The sequence below is a fragment of the Lactuca saligna genome, chromosome 8 (assembly GCF_052625555.1).
Source record: "Lactuca saligna cultivar CGN05327 chromosome 8, ASM5262555v1, whole genome shotgun sequence".
Taxonomy (NCBI): domain Eukaryota; kingdom Viridiplantae; phylum Streptophyta; class Magnoliopsida; order Asterales; family Asteraceae; genus Lactuca; species Lactuca saligna.
The window spans coordinates 10,447,038-10,471,838 of record NC_136424.1 but is presented as its reverse complement, the minus strand read 5'-3'; the positions used below and the strand labels follow the sequence as shown (position 1 = coordinate 10,471,838).

The following is a 24,801-nucleotide window of genomic DNA, read 5'->3' as shown; positions in this document are numbered from 1 at the left end:
TATTACTAAATTATAAAATAAAATGAAAGTTAAAAGTTCTCAAAACTACTTGATTTTGCTTTTGGATTTAATAGTTTTTTGTTTAAAATGAATACCTTAAGCGTGTACTTCCCAAAAAAAATTATTTAGTTCAAAAATTTTCTCAAAAGCTAAAATCTCGTTCTCAACACATCCTATCATCAAAAATTATGTATGGAATTAGACTTTTAGAAGCACTTCAACCCAAATCTAAATACAATCTCACATCAGGCATTCTTGTATGGAAGACAAGATAGACATCCGAACTTCATTTGTGATTTAATAAATAAACATTACTGAAGTTGCCAAAAGATTTTGTAATTAAACATGAGATAATGAATTTGTCAATAATTTCACACATCATATAAAAAAGGGTACACTAAAAATCAAACAAGTTGGTATAACTAAACCAGCAAAAACGTGGGTACATAATTGCATGCGGAATTTAGTTAACAAAGGCATATGTTTCAACCTCATTGACTCCTTTCAAGAGACATCTTCTATATCATGTATGTAGGATAATTTTGTTAAATAGCAACTAACTATCAAAAATTTCCAATAAAGTCCCAAAACTATTTTTTTTTACGTCTAACATACCATCAATTATGGGTATATTCATTAAACTTTGAAAAAAATGACCATAACGCATGTGATATACCCATGTGTTATGCGTATTAATTTGTGATGTAATATTTATATGGAAATATATATTATAGTTGAACAACACACCCATGTCATGTGTTTAGCATATTAATTCTTGGAATTACATCACAAACTGCTTTCTGTACAACACGCTCTAAGCCAGTACCTTAAATAGTAGATAGCTGGCAAGAGTTCTAAAGACAAAAATGATCAATCATATGTTGAATAACATCTGCCCCATCTGTATGCAGGTTATCATCTTTTACCTACATCCAATAAGGGCATAAAAGTAAACTTACTATTTGTTTGCTTGTAAAATTTCTTTGTTTTTAAGCTTAGCTTACAAGATAAGAAAAAAACAAAAAAAAAAAAGTAGTACCTGAATAACACTATGAGCAGAAAACCTGGATCTACTATTGTGAAAGCTCACATCTACTTTTTCCCATGATACACGAGAAAGACCAGTCACCAGTTCCTCTGTACCACAAAACAAACCTTAGTTTAATTAGGACAAATGAAAAACTTCTCAAACATCAATGATTAACTCTTGTATGGGTAAAAGTGTTGTATACATAATTACATATAGTCTGTTTGTGGACTGAATAAACCTTCTGAATGATACTAAATGACCATTTTAGCCCTTACTTCATAAAAATCACAAGATTCATCAATTTTAACTCGAGAGGAATTGGGAGGAAAATTGAACAAGGGCAAATAGATAAAGGGGTTCGTGTCTTAATACATTAAGCCAGGTTTTTTTACTTTAACCCATTCAGTCATTTTGTCCACATTATGGGTAAAGCAACTGAATGGATAATGTCATGATGATGTTTGACCGGATAAAGTGTTGTATACATCTAGTCTGTTTCTTTTATTTATGGGCTGAACAAACTACTAAATGACCATTTTACCCTTGCATTCAAAAAAAAAAAAAAAAATCCACGTTATTCATCAATTTTAACGTGAGAGGAGTTGGGAGGAAAAGGAATCAGGGCAAATAGGTGAAGGTCAGTGTCTTAACTCTTAATAGATTAAGAAACTTTTTTGGCTTAACCCATTAATTTGTGTCTAGATTAAGTAAAAAAGAAACAGCCATATGTCCAGATTAAGGGGTTAACCCATTAAGTTCATTAAGTCGAAAAGAAACATCCCCAAAAACAAACCTTCCACATCATCCGAATTATCGCCACTTGTCAAATCCGGCTCAAAATCATATGCCTTGCAGCGTTCTTCGTACACGACATGAGGATACTTTTCATTTACAGAGTCCTCCCACTACAACCACAATATCAAATATATCAAATACTAACAATTAAAAATGTACACTGATGTATTTACAAAAAATATTAAAGCTTATGATGTATGTACCTTTGGTAATTCTATGTTACGCCTAATTGATGAAGTTCTCCAGCCAACAATATCTAATTTTGTTAGTTAGGGAAAACCAAGGGAAGTAAAGAATGAATCACATATTTTGGTTCCTCAATCATTAAATCACAACTTTGGTCCCAAAAGTAATTAGCTTGCAATTTTGGTCCTGATTTTGACGTTTCGTAACAATTTTGGTCCCTCAATCGTTAAATCTAGCTCGTTAGTTGTTAGGTATTTTTTTAAATGACCATTTAGCCCTTGGACCAACCAGAAAACAAAACAGTCTACCACAGGGAACAATTTTGTAATTTTCTCCTAAATTTATTATTAAACTATTTTCAAAATAATAAGGTATTCTATTAGATTATCTTAAAAAACTACGAGTTTTTAAATAATTTTACCTTAAATGACCATTTTTTCCTTGGCCCATTAACATTTTTTGTTCATAATTTTCAATCTTGTAAAATGTAAATACTAATAGTTTAAACACGGATACAATTTGCAAAATTCAAACTTTTTAACAGATTACTACATATGAAAATTTATTGTAATGCAAATTGTATTCATTTTCAAGACATTGGTATTTACAAAATTCAAAAAATAATGAACAAAAAATGTCGGCGGGCTAAGGACAAAATGATCCTTTTTAAATGAAAAATAACTAAAAAAAACATTCCTATAAGATAATTAAAAATAAAATACATGATAATTTATAAAAAAAGTTTGATAATAAAATCAAGAGACAATTACAGATTTGGTCCCCATGGTATGCTTTTTTTTCTTCAGGTCCAAAGGGCAAAGAGGTCATTTTGATTAAAAAAAACAAACTAATTGATTAGATTTAGCGATCAAGGGACCAAATGCATCATGTAACATAAAAATATGGACCAAACTTGCAAACCGATTCCTTTTGGGACCAAAACCCAAAAAAATATCACTAAAATTGTAACGTACTCTTTTATATAATATTTTCAGCCACATTAATAGGGTGCAAAGGATACGATCATAGCCAACATTTGCGTATGTGACCCGTCTTTGGAATGAGCGTAATGCTGACCTGGATTTTGTTAAAAATATCAAAAACCAATAGAAGAAACATCTGATAATGTAAATCATTAATTAAAATTCAAAAACAGGTATGCCAAACATACATGAAATAACAATCATCATAATCCTCCAACATCCGTTTAAGTAGTGGAGGCTTTCCCTCTTCATTATCCGTAAGGAAAAGGTGCCTCCCTGTTCTTCTAAATATCCAGTGTATAATAGCTACAGCAACTTTCTCTAAAGCAGATACCCCGAAAAGAAAAGGCACCTTACAAAACAATTCCAAAACCAATTATTATATGTAAATTTTACTAAGCAAGGGTAAATTTGTAAATCTGGGAGGAACAAAAATTACCTGTTTGTTACCCCTTGAACCAAGATGAGGTGTTGCAACAGTTATAAAGTTCACTGGAATCAAACCACCTATTGTGGCTTTTGAATCCTCAGAGTCTTTAACTGATGGAGGCCTATATAATCTCCCAATAGTGTATCTTGCCACTAAACCTCCCACTGAATGTGCTACAAAAGAAATCTTGCGAAGATTTGGCTTTTGCTTAATCACTTCAAGAACCTGAAGAAATAGTAATTATATATCTGTGTGTTATAGCATCCTACCTTTGTTTCTTTCTAATACTGTAAAAGATTATGTGAAAAAAGAAGAGTCTAACCTCCTCGGATAATCGTTCACCCATTACATCTACACCATCTAATGTTTGAGATGATGCGTTCTTTTCACTGCCTACATTACACAAGCAAAATACAACTTGATAAAATATAAAGCTCAAAAGCATTTGATAATCATGAGATGATAAAAGCTTGTTCATCATGTGATATGAAAAGGGATAATGTTAACAAAAATGATCCTTACGATGAACAAATACTTTGTCTGGTAGTGACTTGACAAACTGCTCTGCTCCAAATTTCCAGTCAGCAGAACTGTAACATTGTAAAGCATTTCCATTTAGATATTAAGAATCTGCAACTTAACAAGATAATGGAATCTCCAAAGAGGGAGAAATTTGGTATGATTTCATCATGGAAAATCTATCCTAGAAAGTAAATAATAAGGCCTTAAGTGATTAATAATAAATGTATGTGTAATTGTGTATGCTTCTATAAAAGGCCAACTAAATATTTACTGTACTAAAGCAAAATCTTTTAATAGCTCATATTACATTTAAATTTTTTCATATACAGAACAAACGCATCCGCTAATATGAATTTTCATATTCATTCTACTTTCTACTTCTAGATTTCACGCATCTGAGAATTCATGCTATACGGATAAGATTCGTTGTCCATGTATTTCATTTAACATCATCGGGAATTGAAGTTTGTAGGTTATGGTAATGGAAATCTTAGTTGTAGGCAGCCAGGAAACGACTTTTCTTTTGGATTAGGATCATTGTGAAATTTAGTATGATTTTTGCGAGTATGATAATCGTGACACTAATTTCTCTTTAAACATGTTCATACAAAATTACAAATATAATCATATTAATCTGTTAACGTTATACACATTTGTATTATGGAACATGTTAATATATTATTTCATGACAGTGAGTGAAGATGGGCCCAGACCTGATATTATACTTCAAAAAACTCCAAATATCTTTGCAAACTCAACTAATCGATAAACAACTTGCCCTAATTTTACTCAGATCAGAATTAACCAGAAAAATAAGAAATCAGGAAACATGAAACATGACTAATCTCAACCTACACGGCAAACATTCTCTAAATATACGTTTAAAAAAAAAAAAAAAAATCACCGATCCAAGAAGTATCCAGTTGATAACAACATTAACAACTTATAATATTAATTGAACTGCAATACTGCATAGTTTGATCATCAATAGATATGTCTAACCTTCCAAGGATTCCATTAACCATGACGACGAGATGATCGGCGGTTGAAACATCAGATTCATGACAACTGAATATATTTTCGCCGCCAGCCGCCGCCTCTGACGAACAAATATCGCGATTTTCCATCCTTTACGCCTGCGATGCCGACTACTACAGAATGCTAGAGAATTGAACCTTCAAATTTGGAAATTGTTTAGGAGATAACACGAATTATGCAAATATACAGAAATCAAAGAGGATACGGATATATAACCGAGTGAATGTCGATAGAAAGAAATGGGAAGTCTTAACAGTGAAGGAGGAGATTGAAGAAAGACGACGTGGAGATGACGGAAGGATTTAACGGGGTTGGTTGTATTATAATGAATCCTTATCAAAATATAAATGTTCTGCCTTTTTATATTATATTTGACGGAAAAAAAAAAAAAAAAAAAAAAAGCTATAATATGATTAATATCTACTTTTCAAACCCGAATAAATCATATGATATTTTAAGCTTTATAAGATTTTATTTATTTTGTTTTTTTAACAGCAAATATAATATAATCTTAAACTACTTTTAAATCTATCTATTTTATTTTAATTTGATTCATCCAAAGCTATGAGGTTTATATTTGACAAAATGTTCAAATGTAAGAATGATATTTTGGCACCAAAAGTCATAATCTTTAACGGATAAAATTGCAAAAATGGTCCCTGTGGTTGTCAAAATTATGCAGTTTGGTCCAAAACAAAATGTTGATGCACGATTGGTCCAAAATTGGATCTTTTTTGTGTTTTTGGTCCCTGTACACTTAAAATAACTATTATGCCCTTCATATTTGAATTTTTTATTTTTTATATTTATATTATTGTTTTTAATTAGTAAAAGTCTCTCTCTCTCTCTCTCTCTCTCTCTCTCTCTCTCTCTCTCTCAAGAACACCCTCCAGGTGCTACCCTCTCAAGAACATCCAACGTATCCCACCATTATCATTTACCACCACGATCGCCTACTACCATTTTCGTTCACTACCACCATCCGCCTTTCATCATCGCCGTTTACCACCACCATCCACCTGCTACCATCGTTGTTCTCCACCATCCCCTTAAGAACACACACAATCATTCTTTCTCACTCCTCCTGCCATTATCTCCATTCGTCACCACCGTTCGTCGCCGACTCCCCGACCACCTCCATCTCCCCCACCATCACCTCTCCTTCCCTAACCTGATAACCATTCGCCACCACCATTCACCTGAAAATTCAAACCAAAACGTCAAAAAAATTGACGGATTTAAAGAAAATGGTGGATGTTGAACCACAGATCCATCTTTCTCCAGTGGCGGTCTTGAACCACAAAATTGTTCTATGCATTGAAATGTGGATTGATGTCGATTTTGTTATCGAATGGCCGATGTTGCAAAAGGTAGCTTGAAGGGAACAAGTGAGGTTGATGATGGCAACGCAATTAGAGCAAAAGAGAGTTGAGGGCCAGGGTTCTACTTCACCGACCTCCTTCTCCCAGATCAACTTCTACTTCTTTCGAACAAGATGAGGATAAGAGGATACGAAGTCAATTTAAGTATATTTCAAGGATCTGAGATTGAAATTGCCCTCCTAATTCGAGCTAAAATCAAACAATGGTGTAGAAATCGAGCAACCGTGGAGAACGTGACGTCGATCGATGGTGGTGATAGTCCAGTTGTTCTGGGTGGTCGATGACGGCGAATTTAGGGTTCTTCAGCTGAATCTTTCACTTGATTTTGTGATTCCAGTTGTTCGAGCCTAAGTTTGTTAATGACATCTAGATGTCTCGCCGTCGTATCATGTATCTTGTTGTGGATCTCGCAATGGAAGCCGCCACCGGAGCTAGGGTAACAGAGTCGTCGTTGGAGTGGTGGTGATGGTGGTCTTATTTTAGGGTGTGGTGGGGTGTGACTTAATTGGAATGGGTGGTCCGATGATGGTGTTGAGAGAGAGAGAGAGAGAGAGAGAGAGTTTATTTTGTTTTTGTTTTTTATTTTATTATAAGAATAAAAAAATAAAAACATTAAATTAAAATATAATTATTTAAAGGGCATATTAGTCATTTTAGGTGGGATGTGGACCAAAAACACAAGAAAATACAACCATATGGACCAAAACCATACAAGATATCTAAAATTGGACCAGTGGTGCACCAACATTTCGTTTTGGACCAAAACTACATAATTTTGCCAGGAATATTTTTGCAATTTTGTCATCTTTAACGCCTTCCTGTTACATTGGACGGATAGCAAATTGCTGAATAGTTCATGTCGACAAAATACACAAATGGTCCCCAATTTTACTACAACTTTTTACTTTTAGTCTCATGAGAAACTCATTCCAATTTCCATCCCTTCTAAAAGGAGGTGGCGATATGTCTTAAATTTGGTTCGAATTAATTTGTATAATTATATAGCTTCAAGTATCACTCTAATCCAGCCTAACATATTAAATAAATTGGTTGACAATAGGTTTACACATCTATCTCTTTCCAAGTCTAATAAATAAAATTAACCATGAAATTGATCCATTTAATTTCAAAACAAAAATAAAATAAAAAATATTACATCCAGTTAAACAATTCATAGGACCAAATAATTGTTCAAAATTATAAAATGATATATCAATTAGTCAAATTAAGTTACCGGTTTACTAATGAACAAACAATATCGCAAGTTTAAGAGTAATGGTTTTTTTATACTTCTTAGATACCAAATGATTAAATATTTATATTATAAATAAATATATGGAGGGTTGAAATTAGATCAGAAATTTTAACCACATCCCAACTTATTCAATTAAATGATTACACGTTTGGCATGTTTGATTAAGTTATTTCATACCTATTTTGTCATATATAGCCTAGCTTTGCAAAGAAACTATTCACTGTTTGTTCAAGAAAATTTTAAGGTCTAAAACTATTAATTGCTACTTGGATAAACTATAAAATGGTTTATTAGGGGGATTGTTTGTAAAATTCAAAAAGAAGAGGCACTAATAGCGTTATTATATAATTCTTTAGTGGGAAATTTATGAAGAAGGGAAATGTTGATAAATCTAGTAAAGGGAAGGTAGGATGGTGTAAGGTAGGTCATTTTATGACTTGGACGATATGTGTTGGATGATAGTGAGTCGTGAAAGTTAGAAGTTTCAAGCTTTGAGGTGTAAATGTGTAAATAGGTAAAACACGCAAAGAAACTTGCGCTATGGAAAATGGAGTGGAGTTCGGCATCAACCTTTTCCTAAATAAAGCATTATGACATGAAGATGATGTCCAAAACTATAAAGACACAACATTCTTTGATTTCAAACATAAAAATTATTCTAAACTCATCATGTTTTAACATACCATGTCACAATCCACAAATGTCTTTGTTTTTAAACATCAAAATCATCTGAAAAATAAATGCCTTAAAGGAAAAATGACGAAAGAAAATAAGAAGGTGCCACAAGGAATTATGTGTCTTGGAAGTAATACATATCGACATTTATGAATCTTTTTCTTGCGGGTATAAATGTACATAAATCTTTCATTACCTTTTATATATGATTCACGATATATTTTAGCTTGTCGTTACGACGATAAAATATAGATCAATTTTGTGTAAAAAGTGGTTCAAATCTAGAGACTGTGAGATATGATCTATCAAACTAGAAACTTATCTTGTTGTGAAAACAATGAGAAAAGCAAGAATGGTGAGAAAAAAGCAAAAAAAAAATGCCAATTGTGATTATATGAACGGAAGATGAAAACAACGGCTAAAGGTTAAAAAATAATTTTAAATTGATTGAATTGTTTAACTGGAAAATTCAGGGCCCAATTTTCTGCTCATATTTTTTTAGAGGGTGTTTGGAATATTTTTTAAATGAATTTTATTTTTTAATTTTTCTAAAAAGTTATAAAAATATTTAGAAGATGTAAAATTTCTTTTCAAAATAAGGAAAAAAAATGAGTTTTCAAAAGTCAAGAAAGTGTGATTTTTTGTAACTTTTGGATTTTTAAAGTTAACTCACACTTAAAAGTCAAAAAATACTACCCAAACATTTTTTAAAACCCACTTTTGACTTTTGTTTCCTCAAAAGAACTTTTAAACTTAAAAAGTAATATCCCAAACACCCCCTTAATATATACAAGAAGAATTTAATTTATGAAATTAGGTGTAAAACACATGCAATATTTGGGTTAATTAAAAAATCAAATATAACTGTCTAAATATTTAAGAATTTTAGATTTATAAAAAAATAAGAAAAACAATGAATTATTAAAAAAATATATTTTAAAATTTTAAATAAATAAACTAATGAATTTTAATTTGATTATGTTGAAATAAAATGGTGAGTCTATTAATGAAATTGATTTTCATTTATTACTATATTTATTATAATTATCATACTGTGAAATTTATTAAAATAACGTTTTGGTCCAAAAACGTTTGGGCTAACGCCACAAGTCCAAAGTTTTCATTTTCTTGCGTCTTTGGTCCAAAGGGTTAACTTCCGTTTATTTCCTTCTGTTAAGTTATGTTTGATTGGTCAAATTAGGGGTATTTTGGTCATTCCTTTATTTATGCCCCTTATTTTATATTAATAAAAGAGTCATATAAGAACGAATCTGAATCCCTCTTTGTTGTCGCTCTTCGATGTCTTGCATCTTCTTCAACAAATGGATCGTCTTCGATGTCTTCAAGAAATCAAAATCAAAAATGGTGCTTTGTTTTTGTAGTAAAATGGCCATAGTTCGCATTGCATGAACTGACAAAAATCTAGGTAGACGCTTTTGGGAATGCCCTACTGATGTACGCAAAGTTTTTTTTTTTGGATTTCAACATAAATCTCCCATTACATGTTATGATCTTCTTTTGTTTCTTTAATTTTGAAGGGATCCAAATGTCGATTTATTGGGTGATTTGATGGTCCAATGTGTGCACATTCAAAAGCTATAATACCTGGGCTGCTGAGGTCAATTAACAAGTTGAAGTCACAAAACACAAGACTCAAGTGTTACCTGTTATGCAGTTGGATGTTGTTTGTGTCTGTGTTGGTTTATAAGAAGTATATTGTAGTGTAATGGTTTAGGTGGTTTCTAAGAAGTAGATTTAAGTGTAATGGTTTGGGTAGTGTTTTAATGTTTTGGGTAGTATCTTGTTTAAGCAATGTAATCTTTTGGGTAGTACTTTGTGGTAGTCTTTTGTGGTTAAAATGTAAGCAATATAAGACATGTTTTGCAAGAATCTATCAATGGTAATTAAATTTGGTATGCACATTTTGACCATTCTATTTTGTTTGTGGTTTACACATCATCAATGACAATTGTATGTTTTGTTTAAAAGGGTACATTGGTCAAGTTCTACAACATGAAATTATACATGAGAATAACATCAAGACATTAAACATAACATAAGCCATTACATCAAATCCAGTCTAAATTGTTCCCATACAACACAAGGGTACACTATCAAGTACTAAAAATAACATCCAAATTGCTTAAACCCCGAAACACATAAAGTACTAAACATACAATACACATAAACATAACATTATCCCAAAAAGACACTTATACCCCTACATACATCAAAATCCATTGAATCCCATCACTTACCCCATTGACCTTTGCAAGTTATAACATTGTGTCCGTTATTTTTACACTTGCTGAAAGTTACTTTGATAAACTTTCGTGTAAGCTTTCCACTCCCACTAGCAACATGGCTTTGACTCCAACTCCCACTAGCACCATTGTCTCCCTTCTTCTGGATTTTTTCCTCAACATATTGCCTCCTCTTTTTCTTGGGCCTTCCAGACTAATTATGGTGTAGAGGAGGGGTGATTTTAATTGGGCATTCACTTATAGGCCACATTGCTCGACCTTTAATAGGCTCTACCTTATACACATAAGCTACTTTCCATGTTTCTAGCCAGTGCACCCTATAGGCATAAGTGTGCAACTCTCCAACTTCCTCACCATTATCTGCTTTGTTATTTAGCACTGCAATGACATGTTTACAAGAGAGTCCTATTAATTCCCACTTCCTGCAACTACATAGTCTTTCAACAATGTCAACAACATTTTGATCCTGTCATGGCCCTTGCACTTGGTATTTATCTAAACCACTCCACCTAGTTGTGTACTAAGAAGCTCGATTAACATTTTTCTCCATGATCTTTGTTGCAAATGGGGTTAGTGGACCAACATACTTGTTTTTCACCTTTATGACATTGCATATTCTTTTCATCATATACTCCTTAATGTATTCCAAGCAGGTTATCAATGGCTTGTCCCTTCCCTCAATCAATTTGTTATTAAAAACTTCACAAAGATTATTCAGAAGCATATCTGAAACTGCTCTACCTGAAAACACCACAATAATGTCAGGATCAAACATATACCAAGAAATACTACAACAAAAGGGTAAATTTGGAAGATGAAGTATATCCCTATAAAGTGACTTCTATCCTAGTGTTGTGGGGGAATCTGCTTCAACCAATTATAAGCTTATATATCATATGAGTTGAGTTCCTTCATCCTATGATTGAACTCTGGTACTGTTTGTAGCTGTATCATACTTTCCCAAGTGTTCTTTGTACTCATTAGTTCTCCTTGTTTTTCTCATATTGTCATGTATATACTTGAGAAAAAACTTGTGCTCAGCACATGGGAACAACTGAGAAATGGCAGCCTGTAACCCCTGTAAAGGAATTAAAACATAGTTAGTATAGTACATCCAAATATGTCAAATATAAACAACAAATTACAAAACTTTTGGCTATCACTTATAAATGTGAAGTTTTAGTTTGCATATAGGTCCAGATCTTCTCCAATACACTTAAGAAACCATTTCCAACTGTCAGTGTTCTCAGTCTCATTAACAACATAAGCTAGGGGATATATTCTATTGTTGGAGTCTACCCCACCTGTAGTTAAAATTTGTCCTGGGAAAGGGCCCTTCATAAATGCCCTATCAAAACCTAGAAAATCCCTCAGGCAAGCTCTAAACCCCTTCTTCATTCCACTCAGACACGCATACATCCTTTTAAACCTTCTTGAGGTAGCACTTAGGTTGGGTTCTGAATCAAACTCTAACTTCACAGTGGTTTCTGGATTAGTAAACTGCAACTCCATGACGTAATCTTTGAGAACATCATACTGCTATTTGTAATCACCCTGGACAAGTTTTTTTGCAATAGATTTGGCCCTGAATACCTTGTGAATAGAGAATACAACTTGATATTCCTTTTTAAGTTGTTCTTGAAGAGCTCTGACTAGGATTGTTGGGTTGGATTCAATCTGGTCCATTATCTATTTCGAGATAAACTTTGTGGTTGCAGATCTTACTTTTCTTGTCTGGAGGCATCTATGTTCATGGTCGTAAGTTTTTATGAACTAAGTACTAGTTACATATGACCTAGAACCTTGTATCACCCAATGATAAGGGGTAGGTTCACCCACATGACCATCATTAAAGGATAGAGTTCCTTTACAAAGTACCCTTAACCTCATTTTGTCGTTTTTTCACAAAGAATATATTCCTTCTTGTTTCCAGTGCATGCAATTGTATATTTTCCTTTCACTCCTTACTTTTATATTTTTGTCCTATCGTAAAAGTTACCTTGTGTGTCTCACCTTGAGAGCACCTTGTCTCCTTCCCTAATTCCTTTATTACAGCTCTTCTTTTCCTATCTATATCAAAACCCTCATCCAGTGAATCCCATTGATCATTATCTATAACGTCCAATTCTTCATTGACCTCGTCACTCTCATTATCTATATGCCTTGATAATCTTTTTTCAAGAAATTCCGCTTAAAGATCTAGATTCATGTAAAAATCCCTCATATCTACTTATACATCAGAGATTATATTGTCTTCATCCACCCATAAATCATTATCATCAGTATCCTCACTCTAATCACTTATTTCATGATTCTCTTCATCAGTCTTTGTCTTGTCTTCACTTCCATCATCAACTGCAAAATCTCTCATCTCTACATTCTCATCATTCATTTCATTTCTTTCATGATTCTCTTCTTCATTGACTTCCTTATTAATTGCATTGTCCTCGCCTTCATGAACCTCATCATCTACATTTTGTTCAATAGACTGTAAAATTTGTTGGTACAACCCAAGATCAAAGTCATTAGTTGCCTCATCAAATTCATTAAATCCATGGTCAATATCATTGGTTTCCTCATCAAATTCATTAAATCACTAGTCAATATCATTAGATGCATCATCCTTATTCCCACCAATCCTATCAACGCCAACATCATCCATGACCAATTTCTTAATACATGATGACAATGGTTTGTCCTTGATAAATTCCCTTTTTCTTAGTATATTCAGGGGATATCGGCAAGGCTAAAGCAGCTTCATTTGCTATCACAGGAGGTATGCATGTTTGTGGCATGCCACTGGGTTGATTATTAGTTAAAGGGGTTTGATGTTCCTCAATCTCCTTTAATTGCTCAATAATAACTTTTCTTACAGGTTTAGGAGTCATAAAGTAAGTAAGCAAGTTAGTAATACCATGTTCGGTGTAAACCCTTATCAGTTTATGCTCCTTCACATACTGGGCAAGACTAAGGACATCATCACCATTTCCTAGGGCCCGTAACCCAAAATGAATGTCTCCCTTTGGCACTCGAAAATGATAGTAGATAACTGTAGGAACTGATTATCCTAACCCTTTCATAATCACATCCATCTCGTGAATAGAAAACTCTTCTATATCCACCATATCAACATACGTCACAACACCCTCAATGTAGTTGACATCTGGAAACTTTGTGAACTCACCTCCATGATGTAGCTTGATGGTAAACAATGTAGGGTGTCCATCTTCAACACAATAACAAAAAACAAGCTTCAGAAGGTATGATTCCTTTTAAGCAAGTAAAGAAATGATCATAGACACAAAATTATGTACCATAAACCACCCTTGGGTCGAATGACGAGCTTGACAACCTTAAGTGCCACATTGGTATATGCATTCACTACGAAAGTCGCCTGATCGAAGCTATCAACTTTGGTAATCAGTTTAGGGTTCTTGATCATCAGTCAATGAGGAGGGAAATTGTATCGACTCACGGTTTTTAAGGACTATAAATGTGAATTAGGCTCGATATTATCCGTATGGCGATGCATACATACGGACTCTCTTTTATTAATATAAAATAAGGGGCATAAATAGGGAATGACCAAAATACCCCTAATTTGACTAGTCAAACATAACTTTAGTCCAAACTATTTTGGACTAAAGTGGCAATTTTGAGCAACACACAGGGACCATTTGTGCAGTTTTGTCAAATAGAAAAACCCATAAAATGACATGTAGAAAATAAATTAATTCAAAATAACCACAAAATAACATTTGACAAATTATATGAGAGTGTGACATGTGGCAAAAAAAAAAAAAAAAAAAAAAAACCCTTCATTTATTAGAGTAGATGTTGTTTGGATTAACTGGCAAGGACGCATTCATGTGGTAATCAACTAATCACTCAAGGTCGAATCATATGAAAATGTTTATCATAAAACTTTTTCATTATACTATATATAATAATTACTGTTTTAATATAAGAACAAATTCAATTCTATTTTAGGGGTTTTTTTTTTGCTCACGCGCATGGTCAATGATATGGGTCGACCCTAATAACAAGTTGACACAATAATATATTTTTCATATCTCACAGATTAATCATAAACAATAACCAATGACAACCTCAAACTATTTATTTGTCATGCAATGTGCCGCAAAATGTTATTAAGGAATCTTATAAAAGAGCTAATAACTGTAAACTTATAGTATCATGTTCGTTAAAGGTTTGTTATAACAATTATGTTGTCGTGAGCTTCTCAAACAACAATAGTTTAAGTAGGTTGGCCGGATTGTATAGCAATACAATATATTTGTACAAGAAAGTATATAGGAAAATAATATTTGTATCGAGTATATTAACACTCATGAAATGCTAGAAGATTATATGATGAAAGGTCTTCTGCATAAAGTGTTACGGTAACATGTTATCAAGATAGGTTTAATTCATGTCCTTGGACAGCTTTCTACCGGAGTGGTTTGTTGCATGTAACATTATGAACCAATTACTTTGATTATAATTTTATTGTAAAGTCAATATTTTATATAAATGTATTAGTATAACTAGATAAGAAACCCCGTTTTGCGGGGTGGATTTGTGACTTTATTAAAGACAGTTTTTCCATTATGTCTTGTCCATATTTTTCTTCTGTCTCCCCCGGTTTGTATGATGAGTGTCCATTACTTCATCCACTATTGAAATATGTAAAGATTTTCATGTATATCATGTTATTACCAGTTTTCCCTTAGTTGTACGGTAGAAAAATAACTTCTATGTAAACTGTCAGACAAATGATCCATTGTGTTTCAACCTTTCATTTGTTTTGCATTGTTGCATATCCATGAAATTGATAAATTTAGATATTTAATACAAAATTGAAAGTCAAGAATTATTAACATTATTTATATTTTTATACTTGCAATCTTGTTGCAATACTATAAACATCCTAACCAAAAGAGCCACCTAAAATCCAAAGTTGTGAGAAACCGATTCAATTGATTGTTGTATTTTTAGTTCCTAAACGTTTGTTGTTCTTTTGTTCCATAGTATTTTTTTCTCTCCTTCCATATAAGTTATTGCATACTATATGAGCAAAAAGAATGAACCAATTTGGATTCAATAAATTGAGAATATGAGAATACTCGCTTTCCATTTTGTTTTTAATTTTGGGAGAAGAATAGCAAAATCAAAAAGAAAAAGGCATCAATCAAGAACATGGTGAGGGTTATTCTCATTTCCTCCTTAATTTAAGTTATGAAATGAAGGCCTTTTTTATTCATAGATGGTGAAAACCATATGTAAATATCTAATAATGAAACTCATAAAGCGGTGTTTGACTTTTTAATCATGGGAGAACAATAGTAAAATTAAAGAGAAAAAGCATTTAGACATGGAGTTTAAGGAAAACATATATACCACTTTATTTTGTGAAATAGATGGAAAATTATTGATTTTAGTTTTTTCTTTCAACTTTTTATTACCCCTTTATTTTGCCACAATGATGTCAGTTGGATCTTTAAAATTGCAAGATTTAACTAAATAAGAAAAATAATATAGACATTGATGTCAAATTATGAATCCAATTACTTTCATTGTGTGTAGAACCTAGGGCTGTCAAATCGGGCAGTCGTGTCGTGTTTTTGTCTGACACGACACGATACGACAAGGTTTTGGATGACACGAACACGACACGACACGATGTCGTGTTTTTTTCATTAACACGAAAACGAACCAATTAAAACACGATAACACGACACGACACGACAAAGATAATATTACATAAATGTTAGTGTATTTCATTCATACTTCAAGATATATAACATGACAAAAACGACAAACACGAAAAACACGACAACCATATGCTTAATTGTGTCAATTTCGTATCGATTTATGAACACGACACGACATCGTGTTTTTTAATCTTGACACGAACACGACACGAACACGAATTCGAATTTTGATTTTGTCCTCGTTTCGTGTATTTTTGTCGTGTCGTGTCATAAATTGACACCCCTATAGATTGTTACCCTCCCGGGTCATTTTCTCATATTACTTGATGTAATTATTATCTTAAATACATGATATGTTGTTATATTTCTCGTTAGTTTCTATTCAAGAAAACAAATGGAGCCATTATTTTATTTCTCTCCAAATAAAAAATTATAGTGGTTATTTGTGATCTTTCCTTCAAGACAAATGAACATTCTAATCTTGTAACAATTGTAATCTTTGGCCTAACCATATGAAACTAGTTTAAAAATATATTTCAATAAAGTTTTATTTTTTTCTAATGAACTTGAAAAAAAAGTAAAAAATTTAGAAATTGATTTCCAGTTCCAACTAAATATAGTCTAGCACATTCTAGTATCAAATCAAAGTTTTCAAGACTCGTCTCAACTAATTATAAACATTTTAACCGGATATGTTCATCTCAAGTGTAAGTGTAATGCAATACATATTTAACAAGGCATCTTTCTTGATTACATTATTTAGCTATCTTAATCTTAATATTACTTGGTAAATGTTGTTAAACAATTGTACATAAAAAAGATAAAACTACCTCTCGCTTACTTAACTTTTTATAACAAAACAAGCAGAAAATGAGATAAATTCATTTTGTGGACCATGTTTTACAATTTATTGCTCCTATAAGGACTAAAATTGCAGTTTCCCAGTTTATCTCTCATCCAAGATCCACTTGGACCAAGGTGTCAAGCTAATTCTTAGGGGTGAGCATTTGGACCGGTGGATCGGACCGGACCGTTTTTTTGGACTCCCGGGCCGGTTCTCGGTTCTAAGATTTCTATCCGGTCCAATCCGGTTTTTTTCCCAGTTCGGTCTGGTTTTTACCGGGTTTAGAACCGGTTGGACAGGTAATCTGTGACGTTTTTTAAACACTCATAACTCATTCTTTTTAAGTCAGATTGACCTCCGGTCTTTTCCAACATTTAGTTTACAATTTGTAGATGAATTTAGACTATAATTTTGTTTTGTTTGATATTATATTCACTGAGTTACAATCTTTCAAAGTAGAGCTATCAAAGCTGAAAAAATCAGCTTTTCGGCAAGATTTTGTAATCTGTGACATTTTTTAAACACCCATAACTCATTCGTTTTAAGTCGAATTGATCTCTGGTTTTTTCCAACATTTAGTTTAAAGTTTGTAGATGAATTTAGACTATAATTTTGTTTATTTTGGTATTGTATTCACTGAGTTACAATCTTTCAAAGTAGAGCTATCAAAGTTGAAAAAATTCAGCTTTTCAGCAAGATTTTGTAATATGTGACGTTTTTTAAACACCCATAACTCATTCGTTTTAAATCGGATTGACCTCCAGTATTTTTCAACATTTAGTTTACAATTTGTAGATCAATTTAGAGTATAATTTTGTTTATTTTGGTATTATATTCACTGAGTTACAATCTTTCAAAGTAGAGCTATCAAAGCTGAAAAAATTCAGCTTTTCAGCAAGATTTTGTAATATGTGATGTTTTTAAACACTCATAACTCATTCGTTTTAAGTCGGATTGACCTCCAGTTTTTTCCAACATTTAGTTTACAGTTTGTAGATGAATTTAGACTATAATTTTGTTTATTTTGGTATTATATTCACTGAGTTACAATCTTTCAAAGTAAAGCTATCAAAGCTGAAAAAATTCAGCTTTTTAGTGGAAGATTAGATTATGAGTTTATGAAGTTTGTTAGTTTGATTGATTAGTTTAAACTATAGTTTTTGTTGTTACGGTAATACTTTTGTATGTTTGTCTTAAAATTGTATAACTTTTATTGGTAAACTTGATTTATATGTTAGTTGCTTTTATTTGGAAAATTAATTTTTGCAAGTTATAATATTATACATCAATGTAGATTAGTTATGCATAAAACGGAAACGTATTAATTTTGCAAGTTATAATATTATACATCAATGTAGATTACTTATACTCTATGCAATTAAAGTTATACCGGTCCAAACGGGTCCAAAAACCGGAAAACCCGAACTTGGACCCGGACCCGGACACGACTCATCCGGTCCGGTCCATGGTCCACAAAATTCTCCATAACCGGTCCGGTCCAAAGCCGGTCCGATCCAAATGCTCACCCCTACTAATTCTAGTATACCGCATTCGTTTCTGGATCTCTTTACAAAAATAATAATAATAATAATAATAATAATAATAATAATAATAAATACAATATAAAATATTCTTATTTTTATGTAGTTACATCATTAATTAGAACAAAATATCATTTATTATAAACTTTGTAGAAGCTAATAAGCATATATTAAAAAATGTGACTAATAAATATCTGATACAACGGATCGAGACCACCGTTAAATCCCATAACCAAAGTACCTAACCATCGGTGCTATGGCCCCATTAAACCAATAATTCTCGGATGGTCGGTCCGTATTTATCTTATTCTCATATTTTAATTTATTTTATCAACTATTAAACGTTTTATTCTACTTACAGCTTATTAGAAAAAGTATCAAATCTTATATTCTACAATCAATTATATATGTAAACACTCCCGACAACAAAGATAACATTCTTTAATTCCAAACATGAAAACTATATTAAAATCATCACGTTTTAACATCCTACATCACAATCCACAGCATTCTTCCGTTTTACGCATCAAAAATCATCACATTTACACTCAAGATTCTCCAATTTTTAACACCAAAACTATCATAAAACTCGAATGTAACATGTCTAAAAAGAAAGAATTACATAAATATTTGATATTACTACATACACAAAAACTAACCAACTCTTAAACATTTGAAAAAGAGAAAATCCTCGGGACTCAATCATCTGAGCTATAATCAGTGTTAGAGTCAGGCAACAAAGGAACAGCAGCACAACAAAACAAATCCTTATCTTTTAAAAGAAGACAACTCCCTTTAAAATCCCATTTCAGATCCATCACTGAAAACTGAGGCAACGGAACATTCACACAGTAAGCACCGGATGGGGTCCACATGTACAAATGAGAGGTCCCGGTGCATAAAACAAGTCTGGTGCATGTTGGGTCCCACGCAGCTGCGCGTATGGGATCTTTTTGAACCAAAATGGCTGCAAGTTCTAGAAGGTTCATGTCCCATATCCATAACACACTTGGCATGCTGTCGTTGCGTGTGCATATGTATTCACTGTCTTTGCTCCATGACATAATCCCTGGAAGTTTGTTTGAATATTATTATTTTAATAAAATTAAGTCAATTAGTCAAACAGGTAAACAAAATTGAAAGTTTGTTTTTGTTATTACCAATTCCTTGTTTAGGGTTGGGTTTGTCAGCAGGAGGCTTTTGGAAAGGCAGGGTGATAGGCAATTCCACAACATCATATCTAACATCAATCAGCCCTTGTGGGCCATATTCTGCAAAAAATAAATATGTAAACAAAAAATACACATGCTGAAACCATCATTTTATATGATTATATATATCATATAAACAGTCTTCATATGTTTTGATGTTGAAAAGTTACCAGAATTTTGTTGTGTATAATCATCTGTTAAAGATAAATCAGACATATCAAGCTGAAAGGGCTCATCAACCTCCTGAAATATGAAGAATAAAGATTAATATAATTTAAATAGAAATTATAATACACGCATTTGTAACACTTTCTATTATGGGTTTTCTGGAGAAAAAAAAAACATTTCTTCTTTCAGAGTGTTTCAAATCCAAATTTACCGATTTGACAATAACGATCATTACAGTATTTTGGAAAGAATAATTCGAATTAAAGAGCTTACAACCATGCTACATGGTTCTTATTGATTATCTTTTACTAACATATATAAAAAAATATAAAAGCAGGAGAATTTGGTTGAATGGTAGCAACGTACAAAAATGAGGCCTTAATGGATAAAGGCACTCTCCTCTCACTTAACCCATTAAGCCCATCAGTTTATATTAAGTCAAAAGGAAACACCACTAACTATCTATCCAGATTAAATTGAGTCCCCATTAAGTCCATTAAGTAAAAAAGAAACAACAGCTGAGAGAATAGAGCCAAGTCAATTTTTGGGACAGTTGGAGCATGATATTGTTAAACTTCTGCAAATCTTGAAAAACATAAAATGAATTACCTTGAAAACAGCAGCAGAACAAGGAGCTCTTACAGTAGATAAATGTGTAAATTCTGCAAAAACTTTCCAAGTTAAGTGATTTAGAACTCTTAACATCTGATCATAACTACCAACTGCTAAAGACTGGCCATTAGGGGACCAAGAAACACTCTTTACACCCAATCCACTTTCATATGCTTGATATTTTGATAAACACCTTCCATCTAAAGAGTATATCAAAACCTACATAAACAAAAACGCATACAAATGTTAGCCAAAAACAACACCATAGTACCTTACAGTTAGTTCAATAAGGACAATGTAGGGGGGCATATAACCTTATACTCAAGAGGGGAATCCCATATCACAATTGCAGTGTCATCTGGTGACCATTCAACATCAGCAAGATCTAATGTATCAACAGCAAAAACACCCATGATTTCCCATGTTTGACAAGATATTAAGTTTACATAGTCTTTGCAATCACGCCTCGTGCTTATTGCAGCAAAACTTCCATCTTTGGTGAAAGATACCCCTTTAGAAGCATGTTTTGGCCACTGTACATGTATGCATGCTGTGTTTAATAATGACCAAACTGTTAACCTTAACTGGAACTCTGATGTGGTGAGTATGTGGCGACTGTCTGGGCTCCACCTGGCATAAGCAATCCCGGCTGGACCTTCATCTATTTTGCATGTCCATTCAGGTTGTGCTAATGACCATGCTTGTATCATGGGCTTCTTGTAAAGTCCACATAGTATGTACTCAGAATCAAGAGCCCATTCGATGTAGCTTATCTTATCCATACATGAGAATAATTGTACAACCTAGATGCAAGACAGAGTTATAGGTTAAAATGGAATCGCAGAGAGTTTAGAGATCAAAATTAAGATAATATGCTCCTGAATTTTGTACCCAAAAGTGCAGATATAAGGGAACTTATAATGTTCTATTGCAATTCTGAAAAGCTTTTGGTAAATATGAAAGCTGACACTCAAGCTACTTTTTAGATCAGATAATGTTTGTTCTATATGAAGAAGTTAAGTAAATTGTACTATACCTTGCCGATTCACTTCCTAAATTGAAATGTAGTAAGCAATTAATCATCATTCATCAAACGAAAAACATATGAGTCGACAAACACTCTTCCTCATTCAAAACTCAAACAATGCGTAATACTAAAATTCCTTTAAATTTTACCTTGAGAGACAAAACATCTCGAACGACAAGCCGGTAATCCACGGCAACGGCGAGATACCGAGCATTTGGGGAGAAACAGCAGGGACCAGTCTGCTTAAAAGGTTCTGTGAATTCCATCGAAAAAAACACACACACAAACTATCTTTCCACACAAAAACCTAACGAAACATGACTAGAATGTCATGAAGGTTGGAAAAATTCATCAATGTAATCTTGCTTTGATGTACTGACGGGTATAAGTAAGTCCAAAATTTCAGTTGAAGATTGAATTTAACATGATAAACAGCGATTTGATGATATGAGTAGATCTAGGGGGAGGTGGTGAGAGAAATGGGGGTGAATTTTGGGGTGAAACTTAAAGAGTGGGTTTCAAATTTGAACTCACTGTGGCGATAAAGTGGTATCAGGAAGAATGTTCGACTTAAAACACTCAAACGGCGAATTGGTAAAGCACTAACAAATTAGCAATATGTTTATCAACATTTTAAAGATTAATTTGTTGGTTAAGACAACGTTTCATCTGATTTATTAATTTATTGATTTTAATAATAATCAATAACTTAATTTACTGACTTTTAAAATTATTTTTATGACTGTTTAAAAAAATTATTTTTCTACTTCATAAGTCAATAAGTTATCTTATTTAAAAAAAAAATTAGGGTTTAATAAAATCCTAAAACTCTCTGTAAATACAGGTTAATATAAAAGGAGGAAAGTATATCCAATTTGATTGAAAAATGGTTTTGTTTACGCATGTTATCTTAGTTTTGAGGATAAAAATCATTCCAATTTGATTGAAAAATAGTAACTAGTTCAAGATTAGGTTGCTACAAATCAGATATTTAAAAATCCAAATAATAGATTTTTGTATTCGTATCTAGTATTTTTGATATTTGGAATTTTTAACTTTTAGTCACACTCAAATATCAATTCATTAACATACTTAACATCAATAACCAAAGGTTTTCTATCCAGCGGTATCCGGTGTTGTTTTCTCTCATTGAAGTTGAGTATTCAAGTTCCGTTAGGTACATGATAGACCAGCAGTATTCGGTGTTGCCTTCTTTCATTAAAGTTGAGTATTTAAGTCCCATTAGGAACATAATGGATTTAGGAGTAGTTTAGGTCAAACAATAACTTAACATTAATAAAAATCTAATAAATATCATTAAGAACTTAAAATCAATAAAAACTAATAAATATCAATAAAAAAACTTAACATCAAGTTGAAGTCAATTGAACCCAATATTTAGGTCACACAAACTAATGTTTTTTATACATTGATTATCCATTAGATATAATATGGGTCGAGAAACTCAACGATACTATTCTTGAACAACTTTGGGTTGGGTTTTCTTTTTTTCGCACTATTACGGATATGAAAATAATGGGAAATAGGATTCAGTTGTCAACTGTCCCTATCGGAAATAGGATTGACTATGATAGACCAGCAGTATTCGGTGTTGTCTTCTTTCATTAAAGTTGAGTATTTAAGTCCCATTAGGAACATAATGGATTTAGGAGTAGTTTAGGTCAAACAATAACTTAACATTAATAAAAATCTAATAAATATCATTAAGAACTTAAAATCAATAAAAACTAATAAATATCAATAAAAAAACTTAACATCAAGTTGAAGTCAATTGAACCCAATATTTAGGTCACACAAACTAATGTTTTTTATACATTGATTATCCATTAGATATAATATGGGTCGAGAAACTCAACGATACTATTCTTGAACAACTTTGGGTTGGGTTTTCTTTTTTTCGCACTATTACGGATATGAAAATAATGGGAAATAGGATTCAGTTGTCAACTGTCCCTATCGAAAATAGGATTGACTATGGTATGTGTTCCTAAGAAAAGGAATTTGTACACATTTCGGGATCTCAAAGGAGCGTGCAAACACATAAGAAATCAAATTAAAGCCTAATAAATATAAATTTTAGTTGGGACATACAAACAATGGATCATTAAGCCAAAGCACAATTAAAATTGTAAATTAGAAAATAATTATAACATTTATCTAAAGTTATTGACACATCTATCTAAAAATAATTACTAGCTAAAAACAATTTCAACATTGATAGATTTCAAATCACACAACAAATACATTCAAACGTCTTACCTAATTAATAATGTAATCTTGTTGGTTTAAAAAAAACAATTAAATATTACTAATAAGGTATGACTAAAATGATGTTTGATAAAGTTGAACCGTTTAATGCTTAATGATTCCAACGTTGTAATGTTTCAAAAAGGTTAAGGTGATTTTTTTTTTAACTTTTAGATTTTTTTTTTTTTCATTTGTTAAGTGGTTCATTCATAGCTTATCAAATGTAGTGAATGATGACCAATCTAGAGGTTATAAATAGGTTAAAATAATTTATTTATAACTCAACAAAACTATGATAATAGAGATTCTAAAATCAAGATGCATGATATATAAGAAAAGGATGATGGTCATATTGTGATATTAGGTGTTGACACCGAGCCACGATCGACCATTTACTCATTTGATTGTTTGTCACGTTCATGTAACGTAATGCATGTTGGGTTTAGTAGGTGTAGTTTTTGCTTTGTTTAATTTAATGATTTGTAAACATGTTTAAATTGTATCTTATAACTTGGTCTCGATCCAATTAATCTAACTATATAAATCATAATACAAATCAATTTATGTAATTTAACCCATTTTAGATGAATGTGAAAGCATACCACATTTGTTACTACTAAAATCACATAACTATGATGTACAATATTTATATCATATAAGCGTTTAGATTATAATACCAAAACGTATTATATAACATGTAATTCACATAATAGTTAGTGTTGATGAACTCCCAGGTATGCCAAACGGGGAAGTTATGCCATAAATTTTCAACACGTTTATCAACATGTGTCGTAGTGAAATTCTAAGGATGGTGTATCATAAGCGGTGGTACTCTTTTATGGTGGTGTATGATAAT

The 24,801-nt window shown here is 32.2% G+C and overlaps 2 protein-coding genes across 2 annotated transcripts; both read right to left on the bottom strand.

Annotated features, from left to right (window-relative positions):
• Nucleotides 1-683: 683 nt before the first annotated feature.
• Nucleotides 684-5,306, bottom strand: LOC145008092 (alpha/beta-Hydrolases superfamily protein). The gene is made up of 10 exons (XM_078966717.1): nt 4,949-5,306; nt 3,947-4,014; nt 3,747-3,817; nt 3,434-3,649; nt 3,183-3,346; nt 3,033-3,088; nt 2,029-2,081; nt 1,824-1,935; nt 1,040-1,137; nt 684-926 (listed from the first exon to the last, which is right to left on the bottom strand). The coding sequence occupies exons 1-10, from the start codon at nt 5,071-5,073 to the stop codon at nt 855-857; spliced, it is 1,035 nt and encodes a 344-aa protein (XP_078822843.1). The 5' UTR covers nt 5,074-5,306; the 3' UTR covers nt 684-854.
• Nucleotides 5,307-19,213: 13,907 nt separating this feature from the next.
• On the bottom strand, nt 19,214-22,250 carry LOC145012191 (Transducin/WD40 repeat-like superfamily protein). The gene is made up of 6 exons (XM_078970977.1): nt 21,827-22,250; nt 20,965-21,453; nt 20,648-20,869; nt 20,041-20,113; nt 19,820-19,930; nt 19,214-19,728 (listed from the first exon to the last, which is right to left on the bottom strand). The coding sequence occupies exons 1-6, from the start codon at nt 21,941-21,943 to the stop codon at nt 19,358-19,360; spliced, it is 1,383 nt and encodes a 460-aa protein (XP_078827103.1). The 5' UTR covers nt 21,944-22,250; the 3' UTR covers nt 19,214-19,357.
• Between the last annotated feature and the right edge of the window lie 2,551 nt (nt 22,251-24,801).